This window comes from Ochotona princeps, chromosome 5, assembly GCF_030435755.1.
Source record: "Ochotona princeps isolate mOchPri1 chromosome 5, mOchPri1.hap1, whole genome shotgun sequence".
NCBI classification, from domain to species: domain Eukaryota; kingdom Metazoa; phylum Chordata; class Mammalia; order Lagomorpha; family Ochotonidae; genus Ochotona; species Ochotona princeps.
The window spans coordinates 99,766,550-99,779,564 of record NC_080836.1 but is presented as its reverse complement, the minus strand read 5'-3'; the positions used below and the strand labels follow the sequence as shown (position 1 = coordinate 99,779,564).

General features: G+C 40.3%; 1 protein-coding gene across 1 annotated transcript in view; it reads right to left on the bottom strand.

Annotated features, from left to right (window-relative positions):
- Positions 1 to 6,477: 6,477 nt before the first annotated feature.
- DAW1 (dynein assembly factor with WD repeats 1) overlaps positions 6,478 to 13,015 on the bottom strand; it is a 37,479-nt gene continuing 30,941 nt past the window's right edge. Inside the window, exons 11-13 of the mRNA XM_004576748.3 lie at positions 10,267 to 10,343; positions 7,898 to 8,060; positions 6,478 to 6,588 (exon numbers count right to left, since the gene is read on the bottom strand). Of these exons, the coding sequence (XP_004576805.2) occupies positions 6,554 to 6,588; positions 7,898 to 8,060; positions 10,267 to 10,343 (275 nt within the window). The 3' untranslated portion in view covers positions 6,478 to 6,553. The remainder of the gene's footprint in view (positions 6,589 to 7,897; positions 8,061 to 10,266; positions 10,344 to 13,015) is intronic.

The following is a 13,015-nucleotide window of genomic DNA, read 5'->3' as shown; positions in this document are numbered from 1 at the left end:
AGCAGCTTCCAGATGGCTCAGAACAGGAGAGTCGGATGTTTGAGAGAGTGGATTATGTGAATACTTAACATGGTATACCTCATCTGATTGGACTATTTAAATTTGAAGACTAGAGCTTATATGATTTAGTTTCAAATTATGTGTGTGATTTGTAATGAATAATTTGCAGCAACTAAGACATCATTCTTTAGAGACTTACTATCAGATAAATGTATTCACATTCTTCCATTTCTGGCCTCTTGTTTCAAGCCTAAATTAAAAGATCCTACAGGGCCCGGCGGCGTGGCCTAGCGGCTAAAGTCCTCGCCTTGAAAGCCCCGGGATCCCATATGGGTGCCGGTTCTAATCCCGGCAGCTCCACTTCCCATCCAGCTCCCTGCTTGTGGCCTGGGAAAGCAGTTGAGGACGGCCCAATGCATTGGGACACTGCACCCGCGTGGGAGACCCGGAGGAGGTTCCAGGTTCCCGGCTTCGGATTGGCGCCATCGGCCCGTTGCGGCTCACTTGGGGAGTGAATCATCGGACGGAAGACCTTCCTCTCTGTCTCTCCTCTGTATATATCTGGCTGTAATAAAATGAACAAAATCTTTAAAAAAAAAAAAAAAAAGATCCTACAGATGTTTAACACATTCTATGGGATAAAAGATATATATATATATACCTGAGAGTGGCTCAGAGAAGCACATGACAGGAAGGAAGGCTGTGCCATGCCCTTTTGGCAAAGGGCCTTCAGAAGAACAAGGAGCTGCCCTAGCCCCTCCCCAAGGTTCAGTTCAGGCAAGCTCAGTTCCCATACTCCAGGCCAGCCCTGATGCAGCCCAGTGATGCACATTCTCAATGGAGAAAGAAAAGGTCAGGGCACTCATTGAACGTCAAGCTTACTACAGGCCTTGAACCAATATTTTGTCAGGTTTGTTAGCTCATTTCATTCTATCATCAGGCCTTTATTTTTTACAGGAGTGAGCAGACTCCAAAAGGTCAAGTGGATTGTTTACAAGCAACAGCTCAGCAAGGCAAACATTGGCACAGTCTTTTCAACACACCAAGTGAGGTGAGGTTTCTTTCCCAGGCTCATTGATGGTAAAATAAGCATCAGCCTTGGATTTACTTCTGCCTCTGCTCTCTATAGCAGACACCAGGCTGCAACAATGGGGCATGGGCCATCGTCAAAGATCCAATGAGGTCAAGCCTGGGCAGAGACTCTCTGCCTACATACAAACAAGCAATGTTTGAAGTTGAGATGGATGCGATTGTTTTTATAGAACAGAAATTACATAGAATTCAACCTAACTGTTTGCTCATAGTAATAAGCCAAAAGCTCTAAAACTGTCCTGACAACTACTTTCTGTTGGAGATTTTCTGGCCCAAAAAGTAATGTGTATGTCATTTAGCCCCAGGCATATCTAGAACTCAAGTTTCTTCTTGCCTGGGGAAATAGGCTAAAAATCATGTACTATTCCAAGAATGCATACTCCTCTGGGAAAACAGGGAAAAATCGTATCTGAATTGAGCAGAAATTCAGGCATCCCCCAGTAACTCCTATATCCACATTTAAAGATAGGAGTGCAGTGTGTCTTAGGAAATGATGCAATTAACAAATGTGCATATGAACAATGAAACACTAATCAGGAAAGTTCCAAGAGGACATTCATGGGTTTGGCAAAAAAAAAAAAAAAACCAAGGCCCCAAACACTGGAGGTGCCCCAGGGAAGTGATCATGTCTCCTTAGGCTCAGAGCTTTCACTGTCACTGTGATTACAAATCAGTTTCTGCCTGTCACCTCACCAGTGCACGTGCCACTAAAACTTAATAAGTACTTTCAGGACACCCTACAGAATATTTCCACCTTTAAGGTATTTTATAAGTATTTAGTATATTTCCTATAGTTTTTTTAATTAATCAAAATACCATCTCAAGTACTGAGTTTCAAAAAGAACTTTGACACTTCACTTAAAGAATGCTATTTATATTGATCTTCTCATTAAACGATTTCTGTTCCTCAACAGGCTAGAAGAGACTTCTAAACGTTCCCCTAAATTCAGAGCTTCTTAAAAGGAAAAGGGTACTAAAAATTGGGTCAATGCAACATCACCATGTGCTTATTAAATTGAACAAAAATCATATGCATATCCCTGCATCACATAAGAATTCCTGAGATAGAACTGAATGTTAGATTGATGGACCATGTCAGCATAAAACAAATCACAACATAGCATTTTCAGCAGAGACCCAGAAAAAATATAGAACCATCTCCCTCACCTTACTGGTGTGGGTCTTCACATGTTGTTGGAAAGATGTCATTTTCCTAGAGCTGCCAAGGCAGTCCTAAGCTCTAAGCTGTACCACAGTCTTACATGATGGTCTGTGTCCCCACACAACCCTGCTCTGTAAAACAGGACACGATTCAAAGTTTACTCTATTTCTATTGGCCTTTGGCACCTCTGAGCAAAGAAGATAAACACTGCCCCCAGCTGAGCTAAGAGAGCAAATGAAAGTGTGCAAGCTTAGACACTTGTGAAACACAGCCACATTTAAAATTTTTTTTTAGCTTTCATTTGTGAGTGCAGTGAAAGACATCATCTTTATTGTTCCATAAAATATTTGAACATCTGTCCCAAGGTGACAAACATTTTTGTGTTTTCAGATAACATAGTCAGAAATATAATAGGAAATGTAGTATGACAACTGATGGTTTTGCTCTGACCTGGATCATTCGGGCAGCACCCCTTCAGCTTCATCATGACCTTCTCCATATTATAAGAAGTATCTAGTACAGAAATTATTTACAAAACTAGAGGGTTTCCAGAGTATGGCAAGCAGGTGGCAGGGGAGAAAGAGAGGCAAAAAGTCAAAGATGTATTAACTCCAAATGTGTGTGACCCATGTTGAATTAGGGCTCTAACAGCTTGTATCATCCTTCCTGTTAAGCAAACTTATTTGCACAAACTTTTTAAAAGCTGTAAAATATATAAATAGTTGTATTTTTTCTATTTTAGAAAGAATTTGATAAGGCAGAAGAAGGAAGCTAGGGCAATTAACTAAAGCTTATTTCAGTTTGCAATGCCAGAGTAATAATCAGATGCTGCCTTATGTATTAAAGTGACAGTAAGACTGGATACCTGGGGTTTATTTATTTGTTTATTTATTTTGGTTGAGGAAGGTGGTTGTGCAGAGAAAAGAAAGGCAGAAAAGTGAATGATGACTCCATTGTTCACAGGAATCATACCAGTAAGATGCTTGGGCACATGATAAGAGCAGGAAAGGTGATGGACACTTCTCTTCTGGGTTTGACAAGGTTTAGAGATGACAGAGAAGTAGGTGAAGAATGTTGTGCTCCTGCAACCAGCAGGGACGTGCAGAAGAACAGGAGGCGCCAGGCTGTGGGTGCACAGTGGTAAGCCTGCAGACCACACACCCTCAGGTCATCAAACCTCTGGACAACCATCCACCTTTGGCACTGGTGTTGCTTTAGTGATGAATTCTGTTAGCTGTGGCCAGAATCATTCTGGTACACAGTATATCTCAATCAAATGCAGCATAGAGCAATTCTGGTAAGACAGTTAGAATGACTGCAAATATTACAAGTCAGTTCACAGTTCTTCACATTTGAGATCTTTATTGTTAAATACAGTAGCATGGTATACTTCAAGTTTTACCTTCAAATAGTAAAAGCAAAATTGTTTGAGTAGCATTGAACAAGGGAAAGATAGAAATAGTAAATTTACCTGTAGCTTTTTTCTAAACATTTACTGATATTTAATGAAAGATTTGTAGAGAGAAGCAAAGACAAAAAAAAGAAAATCTTCTGTCTACTGGTTCACTCCCCAAATGGCTACAAAGGCCAGAGCTGAGCCAATCCAAAGCTAGGAGCCAGGAGCTTCTTCCAGCCCTCCCATGTGGATGCAGAGTCCCAAGACTTTGGGCCATTCTCTTTTATTGCTTTCCCAGGCCACAACAGGGAGCTAGATGGGAAATGGAGCAGCCAAGACATAAACAGGCACCCATATGGAATCCCGGAGCATGAAAGGAGAGAATTTAGCCACTGAGCCCCTACACTGGGCTCTCAGTTGTAATTTAAACTCATCGAGGATGCCTTTAAAAAGCAAAGTAGGACACACATATACAATGGAAAGATTTGGTTTAAAATCATTTAACTTTGAAATTAAACCATGATCTATTACAGTTTTAGATATGAGTTGTTAGAAAAAAGTATTTTATTTTCAAAAGGATGTTACACTTTTATAAAGCCTAGTAAAATGATCTATATCTCAGTTCCTCTGTTCAACAAAGATTTATTTTTAAGAGTTATTTAGCTGAAGGGGAGTGTGGGAGAGATGGGTCAGATACGGGAAAGCTAGGGAAGAGCAATCTCCCACCCTCTGACTCATTCCCCAAATGATCAGAGCTAGTCCAGGCGAAAGTCAAAACCAACTGAGATCAGTTCTCACTGTTTCTATTAAACATACTCCTTACAGTATATTTAAAAACCACAATAAGGAAGACAGTCTCTTCAAGAAATTATATGATAATGTGCATCTACACGGAAAACAATGAGGTTTAAGTATTTCATACAGAAAAACAAAAATCACCTAAAAGTATATTCAGGAGTTAAATGCCTTAAAATACCCAGAACAAAACAGGGAGAAAGCTCTGTGGTGTTGGTCTTAGCCTTGATTTTCTTTTGCTATGATGCCAAAGTACAGCAAAAACAAAATCAATCAAATGGAACTGCATCAAGCTTAAAGGTTTTTGGCCTGCAAAGCAAACAGTCAACGGAAAAAAAAGAATTTCAGGCGTGAGAAGAAGTACTTTCAAACCAAGTATCTACAAAGCTTGAATACTTAAAAACTGTAAGAAACTCATAACCTAAAAAAAACAAAAACCCAGCTTAAAAATAGGCAAAGGATCCGAATAGACATGTTTTTTCTATAGAAGACCTAGAAATGGTCAACAAGCAGATGAAAAGTGCTTGGCATCACTATCAGAGAAGTGCAAGTTAAGAAAACAGCACAAATTGTCTCACACCTGTTAGGATAAAGGATGTCTAACACTGGGGAGGGGTAAGGCTTGTGCAGCCATTACGAAAAAGAGATTCCCTTAACAAGTATGAATATAACTACCATAAGGATTGGTAACTGCACTCTTTGGCACATATGCAAAGGAAATAAGTCACTATTGTGAAGAGATACCATGCTCATTTGCAGCACTATTCACAATTGCCAAAATGTGGGTGCTTACAGTGTCCCTTCTTCCAATGAATGGATAAGGATGTGGAAATAGAGGGATATAAAAGAAATATAAGGAATATGTCAGGAAATAAAGAGAGCATGTCTATTCTGTAGTATATACTCTTAATATCCAAAGAAGATGAATGTATGTATCAGATATGTAGGAACATACTTGAACATATGTGCATGTATAGCAGATGTGTATGCAGGGATATACTTGAAAGTTTATTACAAGTACAAGTCTAAATATACAAGGGAAAAATAGGAATTTATTTAAAAAATATAAGGTTTATTTTGCTGCTAAAATTTTAAAATTTTGAAATTCAGACAGTGCTTTTCTTTTTCCTTTTTTTGTAAAACATACTTTTTTCCATGAGTTTCTTGAAGACCCTGTAAATTGCAGATTTTTACATCAAAATAAACTTTCATTTCCATATTCCATGAAGCTCATGGAATGCCTTGTATATAATATCTGTTTCCTCCTGTGGCGCCACCATCATGAATGGCAAATTTCTGTTCCTTATGCATTTCTCACCACCATGGGTCCTGGATCTCTACCTGGGCAACAAGGACCAAGACCTTGAGCCGTTATCTGGTGCCTCCCAGGATGCATGAGCAGGAGGCTTATTGCAGAGACTCAAACCAGGCATCAGCTACGGAATGTGAGTGTCTGAGCAGCACCTGCACCTGCGGCACCGCCACGAACTAACAGCTCGTTCAAGAATGCTAATAACTACCCCAGAGGTACTTGGGTTTGCATTTGATCATTTTTCTCTCACAGGTCAATTATTTTCCACACAGATTCTTTTTTGCTTGTCAATTTGCTTAATTTTTCCTTGTAAATATTCTTAATTTTTTCAGATCCACTATCAATTCATAATACTTGCCATTAAATAGGTTTCATTTTGTTCTCTTTATATGACCCAAAATTCATACCTCCTAAATACAAAATGCACAACTCACAAGAAAATCTCCCCAAAGATTTTTATTTTACAGGAATTGTGACAATCATCTTCAAAGTAGAATCTAGGACACACATAGTTACACCACTTCATTCACGAACATCATGAGGACATTAAATATAAAACACAACAAATAAGCAGCAATGTTTATTCAATAGTCATTTCCTATAATGTCCCATCAAATACCATAATGTAATTTCATCCATTTTAGTGATCATGTCTGTAAAGTTAAGAATAGACTGTGTAAGTAGTTGACTTGCAATAAAAAAGCATATGAAATATGAAATATCTTGCTTGCTCTCTGTGAAGCCCGAGTTCTCAGTCAGCACTGCTAGCAAGTTCGCTCACCCACGGTTCTTCCAGTCAACGCCATATTCTACAGGTATTATCCTTGCTGCCTAATGAAACAAATTTCAGAGAGTTAGCTTTGCTTTCCTTTATCTTCTTGCAAGCTGACGACACTTTCTGAGTTACGGATGACCAGCACAGGGCTAGACGCTGCCAACCTTAGCACGTAAGTGCGGGGGTCCAGGCCTCCAGGCCATCTGTGAAATAGTGGTCATTTTTCTTTCACATAAGCCAGTTGTAAATGTTTTTAATTGTGAGAAATGTTGTAGCTGAGAGAAAGACAAATTACACTTTTTTTTTTAAATGTGAAATTATACTGGCCCTTTTGTTTTTGTCAGCTTGCAATTCTAAACCCAACATCACTCAACCCAGTAAACATGGTGCGCAGTTAAGTCTCCATGGATTCTCCCCCAATGAATAGGGCAAATAAATTCAAATACTGTGATTGCTCAGCTGATGTCAGGACAGAAGTGTCATCCCATTCTATTAAGCTCTGTCATCTAATTAGCCCTGTTTAACACATTGATGCCTTCAGTTTATTCAATATAAATCAATGGCATCTTCTTTTTTAAGATTTTTTTTCAACTTTTATTTGAAAAGCAGAGTTACAGACAAACAAAAAAGAAGGGAAAGACAGAGCTTCCATCCACTGGTTCACTTTCCAAATGGTTACAATGGCTGAAGCTGAGCCAGTCTGAAGCTAGGAGCTTCAGCCAGATCTCCCACATGCAGGCAGCGGCCCAAGGACTTGGGCCACCCTCCACTGCTCCCATGAGCTGGGAACTGGATCATAAATGGAGTAACCAGGACTCACACCTGTGCCCATAGGGATGCTGGCACAGCAGGAAGAGGCTTAGCCTATTTTGTCACATTACCAACCTCAAATATCAACGTCTTAAAAGAGCTTAGGGACTGCAGTGCCAGCTCTGCAACAAGGCACAGACAGCTTCTACCCCTCCCCTAAGCCCTGCAGTCTCTTAAAAAGATTGGTTGAGGAAAGAGGCATTATTGTGCTAATGGGGCACCTGTGAGAAAACATCTTAGCTCCAAGAACAAACCACTGATGGACTGTGCAACAAATGACACATGACTCTCCTCTTTGGGTGCCTAACATCTCCAGACATCAGCCAGAAGTGATGCCTTTGGATCTGTGTGGCGATGCCTGGGGTAATGTGGCCACAAGTGAGGCAGGCTACCGAAAGTATTACCTTCTCTGGAGAAAATTTCATGAATTCAAAATTCATGAACCCTCAAATGGCAATAGGGGGGTGAGGGTCAACTCTTTTCGGTATTTCTATGGGAATTCTGACAGGCAATTTAACAGGAGAGTGCAGTCTAAGGAGTTGATTGCTCCCATACCTGTAATGACGATGTTTCCTTGGTAATTGAAAGCACAGGAGAAGATCTCATCAGTATGGCCCTCAAGAACTTGCAGACACTGGCCGGTTTGAGCATCCCAGATTCTAGCTGTCTTGTCAGAGCTGCCAGTTAGAAGACGGTTTCCCTGTGGGTTGAAAGAAATCTGCAAAAGAAAGAAGAAAAATGACCACAGGTTGATGCAGTAATCACCAACACATTTTCATCAGCCAATGTGCAGGTGTAATTAAGGACCTGTCACCTCTCCTGCCGGGGGCCGTGTGATGGATGTAGGGAAACAGGAAGGTGTGAGAGACATTGCTTCCATTGCAGGCAGGGCCGCGAAGGAACTCCCCGCCGAGCAGGGCTCCGGTGGGACGTTGTTTTGATCACCTGAATGCAGCCCGCTTTCCATTGCCCGACACCGGACTTCCCCACTGAGTTTTCAGTAATCTGCCTAGGCACTGTCTGCCCCTGCGGAGTTAACAGTTGATGTATGGTATCTGTGCTAGCTTGGAAGTTGATGTTATTGATATTTGCTTCTAGCATAAAGGTTTTTTACCTACTACTGCTACGGCTGCCACCATTGCTATGTTAATTAAAGGTGTCCCGTCCCCAGGCGCCGGGGACTTGTTTACAGCCTTTCCTCTCCCATTGATGTATTAGTCAAAGGTGTCCCATCCCCAGGCGCCAGGGACTTGTTTACAGCTCTTCCTCTCCTATTGACGGTATGCTAATCAAGGGTGCTAACTTCCCAGGTGTGGGGGAAACCCATTCTTTCCCTTCTCTGATCTTTGGATCTCGCCTCCTGTTTCACATTTCCTCTCTTAGTTGATTCAAGAGGTATGAGCCTGCCTTAGGTGAGACAAATGGCAGAATTATCTTTAGCAACACCCATTTAATCATGACGTAAAAAGTCTGAGCCAGAGTTTAACTGATTCTGTATAAATAAAGCGGACGGCTTTATTGCCGTGTCCACTATCTTCAAGGAATTCTGGTGGTCCGTCTCTTTCTTTGCGCCGACTCCACGCACACTTCGCGGGTTTCGAACCTCGGCTGGAGCTGGACTCCGGCACTCTCCGGCCTAGCATTTATCACTACATGGAACAGTTTGTTCAATACAAAGAAGATATTACAGGGACCAGTGCCCCAAAATTCAAATACAGATTGGAGAGTTTCCATCCCTAGCCCACGCAATTCCGAGGATAAAAGACGGAAGCGGCAGCATCATTTGATTTCTTCCCCACTTGGCTCTGCCCCAAAGACTGTATTGCCGCTCCCTGTGTAGATAGTAAGGGTTCTGATGTGATGGTCAGTGGTAACCAGATCCTGAGAAACATGGCCCAGTGTCCTCCCAGCCAGCTCCCCACATCCTATTCTGTCACCCCCAGGGCATTGCTATGCCCCACAGCCTTGGACAAAGATGTGGGGTGCATTACTGCAGCTACTGATTGGCCATAGAGCAGCCACCAGCAGCAGGTGCTAAGGACAGAGAGAGGTTTAGACATCTGAAGTTATCAAATTCACATTTTTCAGGAAAGGAGAAAATTTAATCCCAGCTATGAGCCTAAGGAACTGGGTTGAGCTGCAAGTGCAGAGTCATCAGGTTCCAGCCTGCTCTGCAACTGTCTGAAGGCACTTCTTTTTTGTTTTGTTTTGTTTTGTTTTGTTTTTGTTTTTTTTTTTTGTTTCAAAGACTCTGTATTTTCTTTTTTTTTTTTTTTTTTTTTTTTTTCTCCCTCCCCTCCCCCCGGTGGATTCCTCCACCTTGATGCAGTATTACAGTTCAAATTCAATCAAGATTCTTTCATTGCAAACATACCAAGCATAGAGTCCAGCTACTTATTGTCCAGATAAGGTCTCCCCAAGAAACTGTTCAACCAATCTGAAGGCACTTCTAAAACCATGCTCTGTGAGTGAGATTTTGGGTATAGCTTATACATAATCCTAAGATAGAGCTTTGTGGTTTCAAGAGTGAAATACTTCCAGGAAATACTCTCTCCCTTGTATTTATCTTACAGAACCCTTGATACTTGCCACACAAAATGTTCTGGATTACGTAAGCCTGTGTGTTCATTAAACTCAAGAAAACACTTCATAGGTTTCCTAATTCATTGTGTATGTATTCCTAACTCAAATCTTGCTGACAGTTGAGAATGTTATTTTATATTCTCTAAAACGTTTGAAATTATTTAGTATGCTGAATTCGAAGACATTCTTAAAAAGTCTTTACATGATTTATTTCTGAAAGAATAAGATAATTGAACAAGTTGTGTGACCTCAGTTCCAACAAACATATTTATGTTAAGCATACTTTTTAGTTTTCTTTTTTTGAAGGTAAGCAAACTGCTGCAAATGAGAAAGCAACTCACCTTTGAAATTTCACCTTCGTGGCCTTCCAATTTGGCAATGAACTTTCTTGTGGCTGTATGGTACACTCTTGCTGTTCCTTTTTAAGAAAAGTGAGAATTTGTATTCATTTATCTGAGTTAAACAACTTTGAACCAAACATCTTGAATGATTTTAGTATCTGTATCCTGACACATAAGCTCTGTGATAATTTTATCTTCTTTCCTGTAGCAATAGCCAACCCAGAAACTCCTCAAAGGGCAAGCTGGTCATACTACCAAAGAGCATGCATGAAGCACTCTATGGCTCTGAGCTTATTAAAAGAGAAAATGGGTGAAAGCCAGCATTGTGGTATAGTGCATAAAGCTGATGCCTGCAAAGCTGGTATTCCACAGGCGCACAAGCTTATGTCCAGGTTACTCCATTTTCGATTCAGCTCCATGCTTATAGCCTGGAAAAAGCAGCAGAAAGTGGCTTGAGTAGTTGGGTTTGTATTTTACATGTTGGAGACTAGAAGTAGCTCCTGGCTTCCAGCTTCCAACTGCTCCTGCACTGACTGATATAGCCATCTAGAGAGTGAACCTATGACTGGAACATCCTCTCTCTCTCTCTCTCTCTCTCTCTTTCCTCCACAACTTTGACTTTAACATAAAATGATTACATCTTTTAAAAATAACAGCATGTTCCAAAATAAGAGGAGATGGAGCAATAATGTAGGAAAAAAAACTTTTGTAAGGAGAAACAATGGAACCATCAGTTTCATGAGGCAGGTAATCAAACAAGGACAAAAGAAATAAAAGAAGACATGCCAGAGACAGCAACAATGCATAAAGGGTCTTCAATGATGAGACACTAGAGTATCATTCATGTTCATTAGGAATAGAGCAAACATATTGTAGAGAACCACATGTAATACTCAAAAGCAGGATGTAGAAAGCGTACACCCAGTTAGCAAGGTGATGACACAGACATTGTGGAGAGTCATAAGCTGTCATCAAGCAGGTGATAAACATACGGTCTGATAAATGGTTGAGAAATGAAGTGGATATATTGCAGCATTTCATCCTGAAATATCTAAAATGGTCACCAAAATGGCATTTTCTAAAAGGCGTGATGAAGACTTCGTGTAACGCAACTAGTTTCAAAAAGATGAAGATGTAAAGTAATCTACAATCTTCAGACAAGAGGTGAAAACAGTTGTCACATGTGCTACTGTGACTGACCTGTGTCCTTCCAAAATTCATAATTCTAATTCTTATTCCTAGCACATAAGAATGTGGCTGCCCTTGGATTTTAAGATCTTGAAAAAGGTAGTTAAATCAAATGAGGTCATCAGGGTAGCCCTTAACCCAATAAAATCAGTGTCTTTAGAAGAAGATATTAGCACACACAAGCACAGTAAGATAAAACATGAAGACACAGGAAGAAAACAGCCATCCACAGGTCTCAGAAGAAATCAATTCCGCTGAAGTCATGATCACATTGTTCAGGTCTCCAAAAATTTAAGAGAAGTAAAATTAGGCTAAGTCACTCAGTCCATGATAGCATGTTATGGTGGTCATAGCAAACTAGCACAGTCATCAAAGAGATGCTTCTTACTGAGCCAGGACATCGTCTTTGTGAGCCTTGGCCATCAGCAGCTGTGGTCTCCATGCCTCTGATTTCTAAACCCTACAGCAGTAGACTCCCCAGGCCCTAAGTCTTAGGCCTGGTTCACAGACCTTCAGACTTGGACTGACTCACGACATTAGCCTCCCTCGATCTCTAGGTGATAATGGCTCATGGTGAAACTTTTCACTCTCCCTTCTCACAGGCTCCAATCCCTGTCATAAATCCCCAACATGGCCACAAATATAATATGTTTGTCCAAAAACTGTTTCACCGATAGTCGTCAGGAAGATGCAATGATATTTTAGATCCTACATGGAAGTAAGTGAGATGACCCACTTTAGAATCACCAAAGATTATCAAGCTGTCAACACAGACATGCTGACAATGGAGATAATGCATAAGAAGACATGATATAGAATACTCAGTATCCAACACTACAGTATCATAGGCAAATCTCAAAGACACGAGTCATACAAAATGTAGAATCACATACTTTGCAAAAGCAATTATGCAGACATAGCAGATCCTGAAAATGTGTTTGCCACGAAGACAGAAATATTGTAGCATCATAAATTGATAAGTCACATGCACTAATCTTACAAATGTATAAAGTATTATACATTTCTAGAAAATAACTCAGACAAAGTATAGCATCAGACATTTTTATAAATAACTCAAAGAAGAGACAGTGCAACATCAGATATAATTATAGAAAGGATGATAAAATATAAGTTATAACATAGTTGGGCACATTGCATAAACACACTATAACATCATATAAGATGATCAGCGAGTAGGCTTGTTACAGCTTCATGCTGTAACGTCATAAGGTGGATGATACAAATGTAACATCGCCTCACCAGGAAGATGACAGAGTGTTACACCAGTCTTCATTACCATGGCAATGACCTGAAAAACTGCATTACAAACGTGTGTGTTGTCATCAGATGGAAGGCACAGATATCATTCACCATGTAATTTCATAAAAATTCATGGAAATGGAGTAAAAAGATGTGCAAAAATTTCAAAAACCTTGCATAGTTTCTCATAACATCCATCTATGAGCTTTTTGAAGACTCATGTTTGCTAAGGAGAAGATACAGACATATCATGGTATGGTAGAGTTGTTGGGAGCATAGCATAGCGTCAAATGTGAAATTG